This window comes from Cervus canadensis, chromosome 2 (assembly GCF_019320065.1).
Source record: "Cervus canadensis isolate Bull #8, Minnesota chromosome 2, ASM1932006v1, whole genome shotgun sequence".
Classification (NCBI taxonomy): domain Eukaryota; kingdom Metazoa; phylum Chordata; class Mammalia; order Artiodactyla; family Cervidae; genus Cervus; species Cervus canadensis.
The window spans coordinates 59,313,315-59,337,576 of NC_057387.1; the positions used below are offsets into that span (position 1 = coordinate 59,313,315).

At 34.5% G+C, this 24,262-nt stretch overlaps 1 protein-coding gene across 13 annotated transcripts in view; it reads right to left on the reverse strand.

Moving 5' to 3' along the window:
- Positions 1-24,262, reverse strand: part of ADGRL2 (adhesion G protein-coupled receptor L2) — a 296,333-nt gene that overhangs the window by 146,193 nt on the left and 125,878 nt on the right. For all 13 annotated transcript variants that reach the window (XM_043460873.1, XM_043460877.1, XM_043460872.1 and 10 more), the window contains one exon: positions 19,639-19,811. In XM_043460873.1, the coding sequence (XP_043316808.1) occupies positions 19,639-19,711 (73 nt within the window). In that variant the 5' untranslated portion in view covers positions 19,712-19,811. The remainder of the gene's footprint in view (positions 1-19,638; positions 19,812-24,262) is intronic.

Sequence of the window (24,262 nt, forward strand, 5' to 3'; positions counted from 1 at the left end):
TCCATGAATAGACAGGAATGAGGCCAATCAGTTTCCCTCTCTTTCAAGAATCGAATTGGGAAACAAGAGGCAATTTCAGGATTAATGGAAAAGCTGAAGATGCATGATGGATCAAGGCTGAATGGATTATACAAGATACCACCCTATGATAAAATGTGAGAGAACAGAAACTATGAGTAAGGCAAACAGAAAAAAGATAAGGAAAAGAAAGAGCAGAGGGAAAGAAATCCCAGGGGTAGTTAGGTGAAGAGCAGGCAGATACAAAGGAAACCTACTGCAAATGAGCAGAGTCCCACAAACTCCTGCTACACCACATCTTGGATCTGTGCTAGATACGATGACCAGTTTTCTTTCATCTTCTAAATCCCACAGGGCGAGTCAGCCAGGCAGTCTCCCTGAATTCAGTCCAGTTTATTTTATTCCCACACACCCATTATTCTCCATTCTTTACTACCAGCAACCTTGAAGAGATAACTCTTTTTCTCATCAGTGATTTACCAAATCTCATCAATTCTCCTTCTGAAATTTCATCAATTCATTCCTTTTTATCTAATTCCACTGGAAATTTTGCCACTATCTCATTCTTTCTCACCTAGATCACTGTCACCTAAATGATCATAAGAAAACAGATACAAATGGACAGACCACAGGATGCTTTTGAACTGTGGTGTTGGAGAAGCCTTGAGAGAGTCCCTTGGATTGCAAGGAGATCCACCTCGTCCATCCTAAAGGAGATCAGGCCTGGGTGTTCATTGGTAGGACTGATGCTGAAGCTGAAACTCCAATACTTTGGCCACCTCATGCAAAGAGTTGACTCACTGGAAAAGATCCTGATGCTGGGAGGGATTGGGGGCAGGAGAAGGGGACCACAGAAGATGAGATGGCTGGATGGCATCACCGACTCGGTGGACATGAGTTTGAGTAAACTCCGGGAGTTTGTGATGGACAGAGAGGCCTGGCGTGCTGCAGTTCATGGGGTTGCAAAGAGTCGGACACGACTAAGCGACTGAACTGATATGAGAAAAACACCTTTGAAATTATGTTACCTATCTGATAAAATCCTAACTCTTTCACATGATCTGACCCATATCCCATAGTTTTCATCCAATGCTATCTCCTATCACCTCTCACCTTGGAAACACATTGAACCACTTGCAATTCACATTTTTCAGTGCAATGTTTTTACACACGCTAGTCCCTGTCCCAGAATGCTTCATTCTTCAGCAGGTCAGTTCTTATGTGTTCAAGTGTCTCTGCCAGAAAACCTTTAGTTCTCTCTAGTTCCCCTGTAGGTATCATAAGGTACCACAGTTTTTTGTAAGGTTTATTAAAGGCAAGAGCCATGCCTCACACACAGTACAGTCCTGGCATATGGCAGGTGTTCAATAATTACTAATGAATACATGATTTTTAAACATCACTTTTGTAAGTGTCAACAGTCATAAAAAGCAGGTATTTCTCTAATTTTATAATTAATGAAAATGTAAACTCAAGTGAAATAATTCACACAAATTCACATAGCTAGTAAAAGTCAGAATTTGAACAAATTAATTTTATACCAAAATTTTCTGCCTTTGAATATATACCCTTTCTTACTTCTATGGGAAACTCTGGTATAAACGTAATTTCACTATGGGATATGTCAGTGAGAGGAAAAACAGAGACCAAGTCAATACAAAAGACAATAATATCTAATCCTAAATCAAAGCTGACAGGATAAATCCTGTGAACTGTTCAGCAGTATCACTGAAATGTTACTGGCTGTTGAAAAACCATGATAAACTTTCACAGTTCTAGGCAAACTAGATGAAATTTCATAAAAATCTTCACATTTTGAGTACTTAGTACTTCATTATCTTACCATAATGGAAAAATAATTAGCAAAAAAGAAAATGAAAAAGCAATCTACAATGGAATATGTATTAAGAAAATCCAATGCCCAAAGGATAGATAGATCATAAACTCTTTTTAGAAAATTATTTATGACAATCAAAAACACAATTAACAGAACTAATTTAAGAATAATTTTGTGATCCAAGTTATTAAATTTCAAGGAAAGTAACACTATTGTAAATGCTTCAAGCACAAATTAATTTGAACAGTACTTAGCAATAGCTTGTGATATAAATTCATAGAACATGAAAAATTCTCTATTTTGCTTTCAACATTAGAGTACTATACTATACAAGATGTTTCCTAAATAAATAAAATAAAACAAGTATTATATCATGTAATAGTAAATCTTCCAGTGAGATCAAAACACCTGAAGAAACAAAAATATTTTTAATACTCCTTTAACACTTGATTTTATTTCATTTTTTACAATCTTGGAAAATTTCACTGTTTAGTTATTTTCAGAGACTCAAACACAAAGCCTCATTAAATGTTCTAACCTAAAACACCACCCCCAGTTTTTTGCCCTCACCAGTATCTCCAGGCCAACAAAATGCTGACAAGTATTGTTTTCATTGCTTTGGGGAGAAAAACCCTGGACAGCAATAATCTTCCTCACAGACATGGATATAGTTGTTTTCAGTGTTCTGTAAGGCATCTCCTTGCCACATAAGCACCTGCAGCCTTGCATTGTCCTGCTAGGCATTCCTAAAACACCTGGGCAAGCTGTTTACCAAAAACATGAGACATTGGAAGAGATGAGGGATAATTAGCAAATAAAACTATTCCTGGCACTCCTTCAACATGAGTGCAGAACTGAGCTCCAAGTCAGCACCTGGTGAAGGGAACTGCTATATGTGATAATTCCAATTTACACATTCAGCACAACATTCTGTCTGCCTGTCAATTTGAAAGTTTCCTATTCAGTGATAACAGATACCCCAAAAGAATGCAGTGTCGAAATGCTGACATGAATTTTTTATGCACCAACTAGACCCTCTTTCCTCTGGACCAGCTACATCTGCCTTCCTCACATTTGGAATGGACTGACAGTTGGGCACTTTTTTCAACTCCACCAACAGAAAAACTGAAGTAAGTAACAGATCTTTCTGCAGAACAAAAACCAGTAAGTTTTCTTATGTACCGTTAAGAAAAATAATTTAATGAAGTGGTTAAAAAAAACAAAAATTCACTGCATCAGTGTATCTTAATGTATATAGTGTGATACTTTTCAGCTGCCAAAATCATAAAAGTACACGTTTCTACTATTAGAGTTTACTAACTTTTTCTCTAAATTGACAGAGAAAGCAAAAGAAAGAGAGGGAGAGAGACAGAGACAGCAGACTAAACCTGCAAATGCTAAATGAAAAAGAAAGAGAAATTTAACTTAACTCTAGGCAAGTTTATTTTCCAGATGCTTTCATATGACCATATTTTGACAAACTATTGATACTATACACAGGCAATTAAGTTAAATGTTATATTTTAATTACCTTCATATTTAAATAAGAAATATATGAACTGTGCTTATGAAGTACTATTGTTTTGTGGTTTGTTTTTTTCTCCTACATATATACTAGGTTATACACATAAGTATCTCTCCCCTTAACAATCTATAACTTTCCTTCCAGGTTATCACTCGGATGATTAACCATCTGTCCCAGTAACGAAGCCATTGTACAGCAAAATCATTCCTGGAACTCTCCTATTACATCTACCCTTGAAATGGCAACAAAATTCTTTTTTTTTTGTTTTGTTTTTATTTTGAACTTACATCCTAAGAATGGAGTGACTTACTAATATAAATATAAATCAGTCAGGAATGAACTTGATAAAATAATGTTTCAATTCAAGAGACATCATTACTGTTATAAAACAAGAGGTGATAATCAAATACTAGATGTGACCCTCAGAAACTAACATTTCTGAAACCAGAAATGAATGCTGAAAATATCAATGAGAATTCCTTAAGTTTTCTGAGCAAATCTTTTAATTACAAAGTATTTACAGCTACACCATTTAGTATAACTTCAGTGTTTTATAACTCCCAAGTCTAAGCCAAATGCTTTCTTTTCCAAAATTAATGAGTATAGAAAACACTTTCAGTACTCTGTGTGTTTACTGCAATTTCTACTAAACAAAGATTTTGTCTTTTATTTTCCCCCTATGTTAGAGACAGACAGAGAGACAGCATGTTAAACCAGATATCTATTTGGTTACTGGAAGAAGAAATGCACAAGCCAAATTCACCAGAATGTTCTAAATGATGAGAGACATTCATTACTCATCACTTTTTAACTGATGCCTTCACAATTGTTGTTGTTGTTAAGCTGCTAAGTCATGTCCAATTATTTTGGCACCCTATGGATTGCAGTCCTCCAGGCTCCTCTGTCCATGCAAGTTTCCAGGCAAGAATACTGGAGTGAGTTGCCATTTCCTTCTCCAGGGGATCTTCCTGACCCAGGGATCAAAACCAAGTCTCCTGAATTGGCAGGTGGGTTCTTTACCAGTGAGCCATCAGGGCCACCAAGGGAACATTTCATGCAAAGATGGGCTCAATAAGGGACAGAAATGGTATGGACCTAACAGAAGCAGAAGATATTAAGAAGAGGTGGCAAGAATACACAGCAGAACTATACAAAAAAGATCTTCATGACCCAGATAATCAAGATGGTGTGATCACTCACCTAGAGCCAGACATACTGGAATTGGCTGTATATTGTCACCCTGCTTATTTAACTTATATGCAGAGTACATCATGAGAAACACTGGGCTAGAGGAAGCACAAGTTGGAATCAAGATTGCTGGGAGAAATATCAATAACCTGAGATATGCAGATGACACCACCCTTATGGCAGAAAGTGAAGAACTAAAGAACCTCTTAATGAAAGTGAAAGAGGAGAGTGAAAAAGCTGGCTTAAAACTCATCATTCAGAAAACTAAGATCATGGCATCTGGGCCCATCACTTCATGGCAAATAGATGGGGAAACAATGGAAACAGTGACAGACTTTATTTTGGGGGGCTCCAAAATCACTGCTGATGGTGCCTGCAGCCATGAAATTAAAAGATGCTTGCTCCTTGGAAGAAAAGCTATGACCAACCTAGACAGCATATTAAGAAGCAGAGACATTAGTTTGCCAACAAAGGTCCGTCTAGTCAAGGCTATGGTTTTTCCAGTAGTCATGTATGGATGTGAGAGTTGGACTATAAAGAAAGCTGAGTGATGAAGAACTGATGTTTTTGAACTGTGATATTAGAGAAGACTCTTGAGACTTCCTTGCAAGAGTTGCAAGGAGATCCAACCAGTCCATCCTAAAGGAGATCAGTCCTGGGTGTTCATTGGAAGGACTGATGCTGAAGCTGAAATTCCAATACTCTGGCCACTTGATGTGAAGAACTGACTCATTTGAAAAGACCCTGATGCTGGGAAAGACTGAATGTGGGAAGAGAAGGGGACGACAGAGGATGAGATGGTTGGATGGCATCTCCAACTCAATGGACATGAGTAGAGTAAACTCTGAGAGTTGGCGACGGACACGGAGGCCTGGTGTGCTGCAATCCATGTGGTCGCAAAGAGTTGGACATGACTGAGAGACTGAACTGAACTGAAAGCTCTCAAACCATAGAAAGCAAATGGCAATATTAGCTGGATTCATCACTGGATTTTGAAAAGTGAAAGTGAAGTCGTTCAGTCATGTCCGACTCTGCAACCCCATGGTATGTAGCCTACCAGGCTCTACCATCCATGGGATTTGCTAGGCAAGAATACTGGAGTGGGCTGCCATTTCCCTCTCCATGGGATCTTCCTGACCCAGGGATCAAACCCACATCTCCAACATTGCAGGCAAACTCTTTGCCATCTGAGCTATCCAGGAATCCCTGGATTTTGAGAGGGAAGCTCCATTTAAAGAAGAGAGGCCACCATGAGCTGACTTAGATGAAAGTTATTACTATCCAGATAATTTAAGAAGTATCAAAATCATCTAAGAACTGAGGTTTCTGTGAGCAACAAGGGTTTGCTACTATTCATTCTTAAAGTATACTTATACTCAGCTGTTAATCCCAAAAACTGCATTCTTGCAAGCCACATACTATGGGTACAGCTACATAATTCTTTCCCATATTCACAAACTCACCACATTGGCTTCAGTGATAAATAGTAAAACTGCTATACCATGCATGAAGTATGTTTTTTAAATACTGCTTTGGTACTAACACTCCCTGACTACTTCCCAACTAGTTGAAATATTTTTCCACTATGGAAAACAAATAATAAGTAGGTAAAACATTGTCCCTGACTTCAAGGAATTCTCCAAAACATAAAAAGATGTAAGAAACGACCCCTCCCCCACAAAAAAAAAAACCATATGTGAACAAAGAAAAGAACTATAAACTGTTCTGTGCAGTATAGTAGCCACTAGTCACCTGGGGCTATTTTAAATTAAGAAACATTTAAATAAAATAAAAATGTATCTTTCCAGTCACATTATTCATATTAATCATTCAGGGATTCAAAAATGACTTATAACAAGTGACTCACTCTACTGAACTGTGCTGCTATATAAATTCAGAGAATTCCTGTTTAAATGAGAGAAAGTCTCCTTTTAAAAGCACTAGCTTCCAAAAGTATCCTAAAGAACAAATGAGAACTGAATAGGTAGGAGGGTGGAATATCTTGGCATTGTTTTTAAGGAATTATTAGTAATATAGATTGGCTGAAGCTACAGGAGGAAAACTGCACTCTGAAGTCAAAGTCAGAATTATATACTACACTTTTTAGATTTTAACTCCGTGAAAAACTGGTCATAGAATTGACAATTGAATAACACACATAAAGCATGCAAAGACAATGACTAACATAGATGTTCAAAAACTGAAAGTGTTAGTTGCTCAGTTGTGTCCGAACCTGCAACCCCATGAACTGTACTGGGCCAGGCTGCTCTGTCCATGGAACTCTCCAGGACAATAGTACTTCATAAGCACAGTTCATATATTTCTTATGTAAATATGAAGGTATAAGAATAGAACGTTTAACTTAATTGCCTATATATAGTATCAATAGTTCTTCAAAATATGGTCGCATAAAAGTACATGGAAAATAAACCTGCCTAGATTTAAATCTCTTTCTTTTTTATTTAGCATTTGCAAGTTGTCTCTGTGCCTCTCCCTCTCTTTCCTTTGCTTTTTCTTGTTAATTTGGAAAAACAAGTGAGTATACTCTATATACAGTAGAAACGTGTACTTTAACGGTTTTGGCAGCTGAAAAGTATCACACTATATACATTAAGATACACTGACAATGATTTATTTATTTATATTTTTTACTGCAGTGGGTGCCATAAACTGAAAGAAAGGGTAAAGAAGGGGAGGAGAGATAGGATAAAGAGGAGCTGAGGGGTTGGAGGACAGATGACACAGAGAACCTGAGAAGACAGAATGAGAACAGAGCTGCTGGTTCTAAACTCTCTTCACTCTCCTCTTTGCGACCCCATGGACTGACTGACTACAGCCTACCAGGCTCCTCCGTCCACGAGATTTTCCAGGCAAGAATACTGGAGTGGGTTGCCATTTCCTTCTCCAAGCTTCACTATGCTAGACTAACATTAAACAGCTGAGACTAATGAAATGTTAATTGTTAAGCTTCAAAATTGTCTTATTGATGCCAACAAACACTTTCTTAACACTTTGCTCTATAACATAGATTAGTAAGGAACCAAAGTAGCATCTAGCATTAACAGTCGTAAAGCGGTTTCAGTCTGGAAAAAGTGTTCAAAATTACTGTGAGCTCTGAAGTAGGGAAAGTATTTAAAAAAGAGAAGTTAAATATGGGTTGTATCTATGACTGCAGCATAATGTCAACCATCCCTGAATCCTTGCACTTCTTGTATATAGCATTTCAAATTTATAAATGAGTCTCTGATCTGAAATGCATCTTGAAATGCATTCCAAGATACAGAAGAGGTACTGGTCATTTAAGTTATTTATTTGTATTTTTCTTCTAAATCTATGTATTTCAAACTCTCGAACTACATTGTCAAGGATTATAAAGCAAATAAACATTACTTAGGAATACTTCCAATGACGTATCTGTCCAAATCTTTAATTCTTCACTACTTCATGAAACATGTAATCTTAAGACACATCAGGGTCTATGTCTGTTTTACAATGAAGTCTATCTTCCCAAAAGACCAAAATATTATTTAAAATTAGTTAATTTTTTTTTTAACAAAATTACTAGAAACATTTGTTTGGACCTTGTCAGAAGGGTTTCAATTTTACATCCTTACATTTTAACTTGCCTAATCAGTTGAACAAAAGTACTTTATGTAAAATGATTCTTTTAGTTGCCTTAGCTACAAATCCCTACAGGATATTATAATTGAAATCTACTCACGTGTAAGTTAGGAATAATTATGGCCCCAAATTAAGCCAAACACAAAGTTAATTCAAATAGTCAGCTGCTGCCATTTAAATGGTTATGGAGTTTTATTGTTGCTTAACATTTCTGAATGTTTTTAAATGTACTTTGTTCTTTTAGTCTGTATTTGGTATTTTAGAACAAATAGAAATGGGATCAAGAAGCAAAGATTCACCAGCCTTTAGACTACAGTCACACCTATATCCAATCTTTTGTCACTAAAGGTTTTCCACTCAATCTTTGCTATCAGTCAATTAACAACACAATTGAAAGAATGATGTGGCAGCTCTCAAAGGTAAGCTTTCTGGTAAATAAAGCAGGATCACAGAATCTACACTGAGTGCCATTATTGCAACAAAAGTAAGAGCTTTTGAAAGCTAACAGGGATAGTCTCTATTTGCCTAAACTCTAAAACAAAGCTAAGGATTAAATGAGCTTCCCGTCCTAAAGAAACAAAAGGGAAAAGATAAGGACAAAAACCCATACCTGAAGGAGGGGCTGCAAAGGCATGCCTCAGCTTTCCTAATGACTGCTAATCAGTGTCAAGTGATAAATACAGTGAAAGTTTAAATTATTACTGTGATTTTTCAGTTTTTCAGAGTTCTGGGTAGGTTAATCATTCTCAATAATCGTTTGTACTTTTAAAGAGAAATAATGATATTTTTATAAGATAGGTATGCCTGTGGTTGTATAACGTCTGAAGATTATCTGAAAGTTGCAGAGAGTTAGCAAGATTGGTCCTTCTGTAATAGTTATTTATATTTCAAAATAAAGTCAATCAGCACAGGTTTTAATGTGAAACAATAACAATTTGAAGAGTTCTGAAGAGATTTTTTTTTATCATCATCAAGTTAAACAATGTTAGGCAATATACTTTTAAGTATTCCTGAAATATTTTGAATGACAACCTCATGAGTTAAAAAAAAATACACCAATGATCTGATGGTAAATATTAAGTTCCACAAAAAGAAAAATGGACTGGCAGGAACTAGAGCTTGGCAAAAGAACAATCTTGACAGGACTGCTTCTTCATTAGCAAACTGAAAACTTTTACACTAGTAACTAATCTCCAAGTTGTGATTTTAAGTCTAAAATTCCTCAATTCCACCAAAAAATTTTGTAAAACTATTTTGATCTCTAAAATCCTATATAGAATTCTCTGTTTAAAATTTGCTATGTACTTTTCTCTGGCTTTAGAATGCTAATGAACCTAATGAACTTCCTGAATAAACAAATGTAATCTGTGATCTGTATTATCATAAAGTCAAAATAAATTATATGCGTAACTTTATCTCTGACAGGAAAAGAGAATAAAATTACTTCCAATACTAATAATAAAGAAATAATAGCTTTGATTATACATAATACTACAAAATGGAAAAATCATTAGATGATCTTAAGCAGAGTTGTTTTTGATAACAGGTTTACATTCAATACTCTTTTCAATAGGTTTACATCCTTACTCTTTTATGGTGTTAACATGTCAAGGTAATAATAATATTGAAGTGAAAATGACAATTCTTAGTTTTTGAAACACACTGACTTTGAAAAGTTAATAAAATATAAACTTTTCCTAAATGAATTAGTAATACATGACTTTATAATGTTACTTTAAGTAATAACAGTTATAGTAAAATGCTATTAAAATGATGTTTCCATGTAACAGAATGAAAGTAGGCCAAATCAATGGGGAAGAGGAAAATATGAGGGAGAAAGGGTCAGACTGCATTGTTACTCAGGGATTTTTCAATACAAATCATCAGCTAAAAGGTCAGTAGAAAGCATATAAAATAGGACTAAAAGTGTAACAAAATGCAGAATTCAGTGGAAAGTTCCAAGGTAGCTTAGTTCCTTTTTTAAATAAAATGAATTCTAAAACTGAAAGTGATGATATTTTTATATTTCAACTGTGCTGTTAAGTAAGGTAAGACACAAACTTCAGTTTGCAAAGGTAGAAATCACTGTAATGCAAAAGCTGATTCTCTAGACTATTTTAATACCTAAAACTCATTGATCCAGATGTCCTCTCACAGATCAGCAGCCTCAGCATCACCTGGGAGGTTATTAGAAATGTAGATTCTCAAGGACTATTCCAGATTCCTGAGTCGGAATCTACATATTAACAGTTTCTCCAAGTGAATTAAGGAATTTCCTGCCAGCTCAATGGTAAAGAATCAGCCTGCAATGTGGGAAACTTGGGTTTAACCCCTGGGTTGGGAAGATCCCCTGGAGGAGGGCATGGCAACCCACTCCATTATTCTTGCCTGGAGAATCCCCACGGACAGAGGAGCCTGGCAGGCTATGGCCCATGGGTGGTAAAGAGTCGGACACAACTGAGCAACTAAGACACCACACATAAAGAGTCAGACACAACTGAGCAACTAAACAACAAAGTGAATTATATGTAGATTTAAATTTTGAGGGGCACTGGTATAGATAAAGAACATTAAAAACATCCAGCAAGACCTCCCTTACATTTCTTCTCCTGTACACAGCCCTTCCTGAACCTTCCTCTCCCTGTATCAAAATACACATTCTCCTTTCCTAGATAAGTCTTCCTGTCCTAGCACTGGATCCCATTTCCCTTCTTTCTGCTAGGGAGACCTGGGTTTGATCCCTGTTGGGAAGATCCCCTTAAGAAGGGAAAGGCTACCCACTCCAGTATTCTAGCCTAGAGAATTCCATGGACTGTATAGCCCATGGGGTTGCAAAGAGTCAGACACAATTGAGTGACTCGCACTTTCACTACAAACAGTCAAAAAAGAAAATCAGAAAAAGCACTTTCTTAAACAACAGAATGCACTTAACCTGCACCACCTGCCTCCTTCTCTTTACTCACGACTTTTGAATCAGTCCGCCACCATCGGTCACCGCACCACGGCATTCTGTCACGCAGAAGCAGGTCGCCTAAATCCAGCAGAGAGCTCTCTCCCCGCGACCAACAGCAACGCCCATCAACCCTTTTTACTGTGTTTGACTAAGTTAGTAAATCCCAGATACTCTTACTAACGTATTATTTTGATTCTAATCAAAACCTAAATTTAATATCAGACATATGTATGCCTGGTTTAGATTTTAGTACTACAAAGAGAAAAAGAAAAATCAGTAAGTGGACAGAGAACTAATGATTAATACAAACAGACACACACATACACACACACACACTAGACAGAGAGACCCGTATAAAAGCAATGTAAGAAATACTCTATAAATAGCCAGCAAAATAAAAGAGAATTTTACTTAATCTTTTTTGATTAAGTCCTTATATGCAAAACAAAACTCTACTTTATCTGAATCCCTCTATTGTTTTCATGAAATTGTTGTGTTTCTTGATATTCTAAAATTCTCAAAATAAAGAATATCACAACAAGGTATTTCAAAAGGTATTTTAATTATGAATGTCCTATTTTTTTGCTTGCCAGTCTCTCTCTCTTTCTCTCAATTTAACAGCAAAAATCCCTTAAAAACAAACTATTAAATAGACTAAATGCAAAAACAAATCATTTCAGTAGCATTATTATTAGAATCAGAACAGTAACATTTTCATCCATAGTTCAATCTGTGTAAATATAAATTTATGTTTTTTTCCCCTCCTTTTTTAAAAACTACTTTCCATTACCATTTTTTAATTTGGGTATGTCCCAAATTCTTCTACTTTGTTAGTTAATATCTGATTCATTTCAAATGATTTAATATTAGTCTATTCCCTTTAAAATTAACTGAAACCTTAACTCTCACCTTATAACAAAGTTATTTCCTAATGATTAAAATTTTAAATAAAACCATTTAAGAAACACAGGGAAATGTAAGTGAATAAACATTTAATCTCAAGATTCTTAAGTGGAAAAATAATGGAAGACTTCACAAAAGAAAAGAGCTAAACATCAAAAAGTTAGAAAAGGGGAAAAGGGGGTAAATAAAGCAAATCAAGTAAAATATTGATAACTGTTAAATCTGTGGCTAGTGTTATTTTATAAAATTCTATTTGAAATTTTCTTTTAAAATTAAGCAATATGAATTAAAAGGCAAATACAATTTTTATAATAAAAATGACAAAATGATATCATCAAAGAGTTTAAAAAATATGAATAGCTATAAGAACATAAACAGAAAAATTGGCAAAGGTAGTGAACAAAAAATTCACCTCAAAATTATAACCAGTCAATAAGTAAATCCATATATAATGGAAAAAAACATAAAATGTTTTTGTCCTCACAATTATCTCTCAAATTGCAAATTTAGTTTACAATATCTCTTTTTTTTTTTACATGACTAAGTGTTAATTCTTTTAAAAATGTGAAATCAATTCCAGTAAAGCACATAAACTGATATTTCACAGATTAATAATCAAAGTGAACATGGGTATAACCTTTCCAAAAACTAGTTTGGAATATGTACACATGCCTGATATAATAATCAGAGTTCTAGAAATTCACTCCCAGAAAATGGGCAAATATGATGTAAAAGATTTATATAGATATTTAATTTACTTAAAAGAATTTCATTCAAATGGCCAACAGATAGAGAGGGAGTATTAAATCAGTTTTGACATATACATGACAAATTACAAAGCAGCTGTTAAAACCTTTTATCTAAATATATGATGACAAGGTAATACAAGTTATGATAATAAAGTAGAAAATCAGTATATGGAAAGGAAGAACCTAATTTTGTTTTATACATTGTAATTTTGTTTTACCATTTGTGTTGGGGGAAACAAAGGGAACTGTTTGGTGGTTAGGTATATTTAGGTCCTAGAATTATGAACAGTTTTAAATTCTTAACTTTCTTATTTTCTATCCTTTCTCATGAGAATGTATTCCAGAGAAGGGGAAAATTTTAAGAAAAATAAACCCTCAAAGCAAGAATAATGGTGAACATAAAAGTCAAATTCAGGAGAGTCCCATGCTGCTAAGGAAGGATTATAAATGTTGTTTTGATTCCTAAAGCTCTGAAACTCTGATATGGAATTCCCTTCTTAGCCTTACATTTTCGCCGAAAGATCTCAGGGCCAAGGCTAGGTATTCTCCTGGAATCACTTCTCTCAAGTTGACAAAGGAGTTCAAGAAAAGGGTTGAAAGATGTCATGAGATATTCACTAATCCACATTGATGTCTACTAAATGTAGACTGCACGGCTGTCATATGTCATTCTCTGTCATTGTAGGAGGTGAAAAGAAAATAAAGAGTACCATAGGGTACCAAGCATATGTTTCAGTAAGACACTCCCTTAGTAACGTGTCAGATAAATAGTTCTTAGAGAAACAGCAGCTCTACATTAATACTCATATGTGCTCAATCATTTATATTATCTTATTCTCTAATACCACAGTACATAAAAAAAGTGAAAAGGTGTATTAATTCCAAAAATGAGGTAAGAGATTCATCAAAACTGAAATTACTTCAGAGTAATGAACACAAATTACCATTCAGCAAAATTAAGGTGCTTTATATGCCTCCTATGCTTTTAATTAAGCCACCTTTAATACACTATTGATTATTTCAAACTATTACAATAACTGTGATAAATGTCTAATGTGAATATAAAATCAATATTTCAAAAATTCACTTTTGGATGGACAAATTTATGACCACTTTACTTTAGCAAATTACTTCATAATAGATTTATTAAATAAAAGATTTAGTAAATAAATTTAAAGATTTATTAAATAAATTAAACAAATAAATCTTTGATGCAGTCATTCCAGTCAGAACACAAAAGTTTACAAAATTAAACAGCCAAGCAATAGAGTGTTATAGAGGTATGTTGCGTGGCTGTGGTATGTAACACACTGATTTATAACATTTTTCCACCAGCAATAGACTTATTAGAGAATCAACAGAGATTATGGACAAATTAACCTTTTCCAAATACTGGAAAAAGAAGCAAGAGAGGATTAATTTTAGAGTGGAAAGAGAGAAGCAAAAGTGAGAAGAAAAAAATCAACAACCAAGCACTAGAACTTAATCTCCATGTATATTAAATATGCACATTTGGACACTGAATATTGGTATCTAAAATCACCAAAGTATATTCCAAATTAATTTTTTTTAAAGATGCTACTGTTTCCAACAAATAGATTAATCTTTTTTTTTTTTTTTTAAATTTTGAGTCATAATCAGAACTGGTAAAATCCTAGTAGGAGTACTCTGCAGCATTTGGTTTTTAAAAGATCAGAAGCAACTTCATATAATATGTAAGCGGCATTAATATTTATATTTTTGATACAGAATTATATCACTACTTATGTAGAAGAAAGCTGCTGCAAATAAATTAACCCTGCACACATATAACACAATAAAGAATATTTAAAGTGTCCTAAGAGCAATAGGAAATGGCAACCCACTCCAATATTCTTGCCTGGAAAAACCCATGGACAGAGGAGCCTGGTAGGCTACAGTCCGTGGGGTCACAAAGAGTCGGACACGACTGAATGACTTTACTCACTAAGAGCAATATAGTTAGATACTTTCTTGAGAAATAAAATCACATTCATCTGCACTAAAAATATAAATAAAATCATTTTTAAAAATGCTTTGTTTCAAATCAGTGTTAATTTACTTAATTTGCAAATTAAAAAAATAAAGTTATATTTGCCATGCAGTGAACACAGATATATGGTACAGTTCCTATTTAATGGGAGTTATAACTCCCATTAAGTTTAATAGGAGTCGTACAGCGAAATCCCCATGAACCTTGCTGAAAATTTACCTCCTAGCTTTAAACTAATCACATGTTCTGAAATGAACAAAAGTATTCAATTTTGCTAGACTGGGAAATCTAAAGTCCCTACAGTAGGTCAATTCAATGTTATCATGGCAAGGCCATGTAGTGAAGCCCAACAACAACAAAAAAGAAAAATATTATAACAATGAGAAGAGACAAACTGAAGCAAGGGGTTACGAGTGTTGAAAATATAACATTCACCCTTAACAGAAAATGTATTGTTTTTTTCAATCTGGAGTCAATTTTCCACTTGTTTTCTTTCTCAGTACAATGTTTAAAAAGAGAAAAAATAAAATAAAATCCCCTTTTGAAGCCTAAAATTATGCCCAAGGAGCCTGATCAGAAGGATAAAGAATCATATGAAAATGTATACATAACTGGTTACCACTTCTGAATCACAGTGAATTAAATCATAACTTTTTCTGAAAAAAACCTTTTAAAGTTAGTTTATATCCACACCCATGTTGCCATATAGCTTACCTCAACCACCCACACATATATAATATCACAGTGGTTCTTAAGTGTGATGCTGAGCAACATCAGCCTCATCCCAGAAATTTGTCAGAAATGCAAATATGTGGGCTCCACCCAAGAACTTCTAGGTGATTCATCTGCTCCTCAAGTTTAAGAACCACTGCAATACTTTATCCCACATCCATGCTATTCTCTATGCTGGTTTTTTCTCTACTACCATGCTCACGATTGTCTTTACCAAGCTTGTTCAGCTCATACTGAGATTCAGCTCAAGAATCAACATCACTTCAGGCTAGAAGCATTTCCAGACACATACCCACTCAACTACCCTTTATCCCAATGCTTCTGAAATATCACCATCATGGCACTTATCACTCTGTTATTACAACTGTTTAAAGCTTTCAACTTATTGAGACCATGACCCTCTTTAAAGATTTATGCTATTCATGTGATGGATATAGAGTAACTGCTTACCATAAGTCAGGCATTGTTCTAGTCACTTGCATGTCGATGAACAACAAAAAAGATCCTTGCACTTGTGAAGGTGACTTTGTGTGTGTGTGTAAATATAAATTCTGAACAGCTCATTATAAGTATGTACCAATAAAAGAATGAAAGATTAAAAGGAATAAATAAATAGAGGTCTGAAAAAATATTTATGGGCCTTTTAAAATTCATATGTGACCCCTAGATCAACTTTTTTCCTGCCACCTACCTAGATTCTACAGCCAACATTTTTTACTGAGACATCCTTGACACAAAAGTCACTGTAAAATGTTCTTAGAAAATTTAAAATATAAAAGCTGCTAGGATACTATTTCTACAGCTATGTTCTTAAATTTTCTTACTCTGTGTGTGTGTGTGTGTGTGTGTGTGTGTATGTATATAAATATCTGAAGCTGTATCTGGCATATCTGGCATTTAGTTTATACCTGGCATAATAGTTTCTTTGAAATAAGCAACAATATAATCTGAGTTAATTAACTGAAATTTCAACTAATGAAATCTAATTACATACTCACTGCGTAAAGAACTCAACCTGATATCCATATTGCCTATTTTGCTGAAGAACTGCTATTATTTGTAACTTGTCACTTTGGCAAGCCTTCATATATTCTTGACTTATACTTGCTAGGGGCTCCATTATATAGCATAATTTAATTCTCTAGGACACAAAAATTCAATTTACTTTCCTACTTACTGATACATGATTCCACAGGGGGTTACTAGTCTTATAAAAACTGACTTTTGAAAGGCTTGAGGTTAGTTCTCCGGGAGTAAAATAAATTCTAAAAAAAAACTTACAGAGTATTTTCTGGTTTTTTATAATCATTTTTCTTGAAAATTTTAAACACAACTTTCAAAAATACACAGGAAAGACCTGCAAGGATAAACAATGAAATATTGTTCCTACTTTGCAAAAATCAGTAAATTTTAATGGATGAAACTTTACTCTATTAAACACTAGCTGATAAAAAAAAATGGAGACAGATAGCAACATAAGATAAGCTAATTCTAGCAATTAAACCTTTATATAATTAGCTTTTTCCATGGTAAAAACACAAAAATAAGCTTAGTGATTTGCTCTTTAACATGCACACAAAACATGACACAACTGTAATATATGCCTGGACTGAGAACAAATATGTAATTCCTTCTTGCATATGTGGAAATTTACCTTTCATATATAGACATGTAAAACAAATCTAAAAGTATGTTAAGTCTTTAAAATCATATACTAAGGTAAAACACTTCTGTAAACAGAAGAGAAAAAAGCCTTGAAAAGGAAGTCACGGTCCCTGGCTGAACACAAAACACAGACATTTTTTTTTTTTTAAGTCTAAATTAGTTGCTACTACTTAAAAATCTAATGTCTGGTTTCTACCGAAAAATCAGAAGATTGGCAAAAGCAGGCTAAATACTGGAAAGGCTATCATGGGTCCCTCGGCAAGCACTTTTCTGCCTGCTGCAGACCGCCAGTAGTTATTTGAGGTTTAGACCTCCGCACAAGACCACAAGCTCCTCAAGAGAAGGGACCGTGACTTGCCCAGGTCTGAACCCTAAACAACTGGCTCAATTTAGTCACGCGATAAATGAGGAAGGAGGGAAGAAACCACCTAAAAAGCCTTATCTGAGTTTATCAGCAAAGATTCAGGAGCTGACACAAAAAGTGCTCATCTCTGTAAGATCTAAAAAGGTAACAATCAGGTAAGGGACCCAAAGAAACTCAACAGCTAAAAGGTTACTTTATATCTTCTTTCCTGTGCTCTCATACCTAACTTTGATAGGTTTTCTCTATAGGTGTTCACAGAGCATTATCTGCTGGCTGGCAATAAAGGTCTATCACGTCACATAAAACTTTTTCTAAGACAAAACCATGTGACACGGGAACAGCGTTGTTAACAGTGCGGTGCGCAGTAGCTGTGTGTACTCACAGCGAGCAGTGTGGCTCCTCCCAGGTTCTTTTCACCTGTAGGAGGGAACTGCTTCAAAAGTAACATACCCTGGCCTCATGCACCAAAAAATGAAATTCTCTTAACAGCAGATATGAATCCTGACCTAACAGGTGACACTAAAAATGAAACCGCAGTATCTCCTAAAAAAGTTGCTAGTTTGCTAGCCCCCTGCTGAGTTAAGCAACTGTGTCAGTAAAGTGGTCTCATCTCGATCGGAAATTTTTTTATTATGTGGACTAATGAGCCATTGATCCACACCTGGAATCTTTTTAAATGTATAAAAACATTCAAACATAACAGCAGGAATTCAGTTAGTTCTTCTCCTCCCCCCCAAAATACAGATGTAAAATTATACACGACACACAAGATTTTCATAATTTCAAGCCAGAGATTGATATTATCAACTCAGTTTCTGCTCGTTGTTTATAATTACAGTACTATTCATTCAGACACTACATTTTAATGTTAGATTTCATGTATCTTTCAATTCTGATGTAAAGAGCAATATCTTCTGAAAATAAAATACTAACCTATTTGCAACTTTCATGTGTGACTTAAACCCAGATGAGCATTATTTACTTCCTGAACACAGAAGTTCTTATTTTAAAATTTTTCTCAACTTGTTATTTATCTAAATTATATTATTAAGTTATATCAATATACTGAAAGTAGGGGCTAGAACAGAAAAAGCTAATGTTTTGAAGCTTATTACAAAGACACTGGAATGATAATCTACAATCTATTAGTTGAAAGTATGCCTCTTTTTTTCCCACCTATTATTTTATTAATAGGTATAAATGGGATGGGACCATTTAAAAGTACATATAAAGCCAATTTTAAAATTCTAAGACATTTTCATCAAGAATACTTAACTGTGACAAAAAAATCCATTACATTTTACATGCATTTCTCAGAGACTGTAGATTTCTTTCACAGATTTTACATACTGAATACAATGACTACCACTACCAACTAGCCATAAAATTAACATATTTTAGTGCCACATTAACTTCTGACCTACTCTGTAAAAAAGCACCTGAAAGAGTGTTATTTTCACATGGAAATAATATGTAAGACTAAAAAAATAATGGATACCAGAAAATCCATATAGTAATTATGGTTTCAACTAGTTCATTAACACTCTAAGTGTATTCTTTTCTTCAAAAATCAGGTCTGTCTTCAAAAAGATAACATGAGAAAGGAAACATTAATAAAAAAACAACTTTTTCCAGAAAATTTAAAAAAAATATATTTTTAAGTTTTAGAACAATGACCACACACTTAAGAAGCAGACAAAACTAAAGATGAAATGAAAGAGTTATCATGAAATATTTTCAATTTTACTGGAAAAATTTAGTCAATAAATGCAAAATATATACCAAAGCAAAGCTTTCGGTTAGTTCTCTCAGCATTATTTATGATGATTATATTTATAAATATATGCAAAATGTAAATTTAGACTTCTAGCACTTTCTATAATATACAGCTATGTAAAAAAAAACTCAATCATCAGAAAAAGAATATGATATTCAGGAAATTTATTTAATGCTTAATTCTAAAATAATAAAAAATATTCATTCTAGTCACTCCTATATATATATTAAAAAAAAAGATTGAATATTTTAAGTTCTCCTGAACTTAAAAAGTAAAAATTTAAACTGTATCTTACCTTCTGTATTCGGTAAGAAGCTGATTACAATGATAAACCACAGACTTCGCATTCTGCAACCAGAAGACACCATTATTGATCCCTTTAAATATTTTCTTTGTATTCCTTAATGAATCTAGTTATAAATGCCCAGCTTCATCGAACCCAGCAGTCTGCATCATTGATCCTCATATCTGAAAAACAAACAAATCCATCATTTACTCTATGGTCCTGCAATGTCACAAAAAATGAAAAAACAATAGCAACAACTCCCCTCTTTCCAACCTTTCTTCCCTCCTTCTCAGAAGTATAAAAAAAAGTCATATATTTTGATTCTATATTCAACAGGAAACTACTCCTATACACTAGATATCTGAGCCTTGCATTCTGAAAACAAGCAAAGCCCCCCAAATTAAAGGTAATCAGAGCATATGAATGCACATAGTAGTTAAATAAATTTCCAAAGATGAATTTTTCTTGGAAAGATTAAAGTTATTCCAGAATAAATAACTGTCTTTCAATGCCACACAGTAGTCATTTTACCAGCTTTAATATATTAATACAATACCTCCAACAAAATTTCATTAATACATATACTTTGCTTCTAGTGATGGTAACAGCAGTATTATCTACTATTTTATCCTATTATCTAGTAAAGTAGACTACAGATATAATGAAACAGTTTATTTTTCTACTCAATGGTGTACAATTTTTAATATACTGTTGTAGCTTATGTAATTATGGCATTCTGAACACTATACTGCAAACTGTTATTTATCTGACTGCTAGTTATTCATAGGAATCATTTAATAATGTGATTGACTGTCTCTTAAATATTTAAAGTTTTAGATTTTCATATATCAGTTATTCTTACAGCAAAACTTAGTAAGGTCAAACCCATGTCCTTGAATAGTTTAACCCATCCACTGGACCCAAAAAAAACCTAGACCATAATGGTTATATATCTCCAAGTTTGCATCACCATTACTAAAACGAAGAGCCAAGTCTAATTCTGACTAGCCTTTAAGTGCCCAGTTCTTCAAATGAAGAGGATACAAAAACTCAGGTGTGATTTAATCAGCATTTCTACGTTCCCAGGATCACATGAAACCAGATCATTTGCTAGGTTCTACAGCAGTGTTTTACTCCTTTCTAGCATAGCATGAGGAGTCAGAGTAAGTACCAGCCTTACAATATACACACTATGAAGGCACTTCCCAAACATAGCCTGCCTCCTCATCTAGCATCTGAGCAGAAAGAAATTACAAATTCTTCCTGTAAAGTTTTCCCAAGCTCTCCTTAACCTTTTGCAAATAGTTTTTTAAAGTGAAGCAGTAATGGGTATACCTACCCACATTATGAGGTTGTGTCTATAACTCAAAATGAACTCTTACATAATTTAGATGCCATCTCTAAAGCATAAAGAAAATTTAAAAAACCAAATTTCCCCTAGATAATGTTGAGCTTTTCATTTCACAGCAGTTAAGGTATTCTGAATTTGCTACGTGCTTAATGCATCATGCTGCTATGCTTAAGTCGCTCAGTTGTGTCCGACTCTTTGCAATCCCAAGGACTGCAGCCCGCCAGGCTTCTCTGGCCATGGGGATTCTCCAGGCAAGAATACTCAGTAGGCTGCCATGTCCTCCTCCAGGGTATCTTTCCAACCCAGGGATCTAACCCAGGTCTCCCGCATTACAGGTGGATTCTTTACCATCTGAGCCATCAGGGAAGCCCAAGAATACTGGAGTGGGTAGCCTATCCCTTCTCCAAGGGAAGTTCCCCACCAAGGAATCGAACCAGGGTCTCCTGAATTGCAGGGAGATTCTTTACCAGCTGAGCTACCTGGGAAACCCCTTAATGCAGCATATGTGATTCTATTATAGCAGCTCACTATATTCTACTATCAGTTCCCTACAATGTAACTTCTATGGAAAAAGAGTCAGATTCTAAATGGTTTGGAACACTGATCAAGCTATAAAGTCACTATCTTGCTTTGCCAACAAACATACCAGAAAGAACATAAAAAATTAATCTGAAGCTATTATCTAGTGTTTATATATTAAGATTCATAGAACTACAAAAGGAATTAGCAAGACAGTCTATAATGAGTTTATTTTATCATGCCTATAGTTTGCGATAAAGCTGCTTCCCTATATACACTTCCATGATCCATAACCAACCTAGTTTTTTCAGCTCTCTCTAAAACCCATGAAGACAAAATTAGGCATCCTAATGAGAGGAATCAGAACTGGCTTATCTAGTTCTAAGAACACCTCAGATTTTCTCAGAAATAAAACAATAACAAAAGGAAAAGCAAACTTCCTCCTCAATATGCCAAAAATACACAAAGAAAAAAGATACATCAAAAATTAATCTCACAGAGAACACATGGAATACAACCCTGCAAAACTGGCTGGTTCTCTATTCATTTTTCACTCTGAGCTCCCAAAGACTATTCAAAAGACAAAACCAAAAGTAAATGTTTCATTTACAACTGCTGTACAAAGTGCCTGCCTTAAAACTACAAGCTATATTTTATATAAAGCACAGACAGAAGTCGGATAATTTCATGGCCTGTCACATTTAAAAGCCCAATCACGAACAGTTTCTTAAATCCCACAGACTGGTCAGTCATTGTATCAAGCAATTAGAATAATTTTAATATGTGGAAGAGGTGCATTAATGTTACTTGCAGTAATTAAGTCAGCCTTTGGAATGCTCCCAGTTCAAGCAAAGAATCCTGACTCTCCAGATTTTGGTTGTAATAGGTACTTTTATCTCAATGAACTAATGCATATGGGCGGCTTGCCTACGTGCACAACTCTTGAACACATTTCCACTTTCTTCAAGCAACTCAAGATCAGTCTGTCTTTGGTCACTGGCTATTTGAAAGAGTCCTTGTTTGTGGGAAGAAATAGAAAGAAGAAATCAGGGACTGATGACTGCTTTGTAGGAAACAGCTGCCAAGATAGGAAAACCTCTGTTAGTTAAGGGAAAAGGAGGAGGAAACCACACAACCCAGACCTCTTTTGCGGTCTCTGGCCAGGATAGAACATTTCATGAACTGATTTAACTGTGCTAAAACTTCAATGTATTCCTGAGGTTTAAATGTGAAACACAATTTTAAAAATACACTTTAGTCAATTATAAGACTTAGTATAAATGACTGTTTCTAACCGAAAGAGATTCCAAAATGTAATAAATTCATGGCTTTTTTTTCCCACACAAATAAAGCTTAGGTCCGTCCATCTGTCTGTTCAATGAGTAAAAGAATATCAAATTGATTATTCTCATTCTACTGCGTACAGCCAATCACTTTCACATCAAATAAAATTATTTTCAAAAGTTCAAGCTTTAAATGCAATTTTGAAAACAATCAAAAGATTTTACTGCTGTGATTCAAATGAAAAACAACCTTCCATTTAAAAATGTCAATGAAAATTGAAATACTTAGCAGACCATAATTGGCTAAGGACAGAATGAATAAATAATCAAACACTAGTCATATAATGTTTGTCAAATAATCAAACATAGTGAAATTAGTCCCAAGAAAACACTGCTCCTAAATCAAACTGGAGCCACAAGATTCTCACTGGCGTAGATGGAGCCAACAGACTTGTCCTTCAAACTCTATAATTACCTGCAAAAGGCAGCTCAGTAAGTGTCTCACAACGCAAAACAAAAAAAAAGGAACAAAACCAGGAAAAGGCTATTACACTTTCTTTGAACAAACAGAAAAGATTAAGGGATTCCTCATACTAAAAAACAATATTTCTTACCCTTCCCAAGAACTTCAGGGAAAAAATAGGACTATGATGGCATAACGCACAGATGAAACCCCTCATAATGCTAAGCAACAGTACATTTCTTAATAAAAACTGAAACAGAGCATTTCTACTTAAATTATAAATGACTCTTATCCTTATCCTTTCAAATTCAGATTCAAACAATTTCGTCCTAACCTTGTTTCTATAAATACATGACACTGTCTACCAACCTCTGTCAAGATTTTTTTTATAAGGAAGTATCCTATTACTCTACCAGGTAAAAAGTCAATTAATGCATCATTACTACTAAACCTTTCAAAGCTCAACAACTTCCAGGAGCATGCCTCAGAACTGTTTACAACCCAACAGTCCTCAATGTTTTATACACTACATACAAAGTACAGTTACCCATAGCCATTCAGATAGTAACCTGCTTATATTTATTAGCTGCATTAAACATCTCATGCCTTAAATTGTCAGCAAATTTAAGAAATACTATTAATCAATTTTAGTATCTCTGTATTTATGTTACATTACTAAAAAATCATACTTAACTTTATATATGTTGACATCTATTTAGCAAAAATAGAACAAATAAAATCCATTTGTTGAAAAGCTCAATGACGGAAGCAGGATATAGCATGCTTCAAATCAATGAGAAAAAAAAAAAAGATAATTTAAATTTTTCTAAATATGGTTAACTGAGGTTGATATCCTATTAAGTGCAGAGCCACTATAAAGATTCGTATCTAAAGCTTTATCTTTGGACAATAGTTCTCATGGACACTGAACTATTGTGAACACTGGGTATTAATCCCAAACAACCAAAAGCATGAGAACAGGAAAAAGAAAGCCATCTAAGCGGGAGACCTAACAAA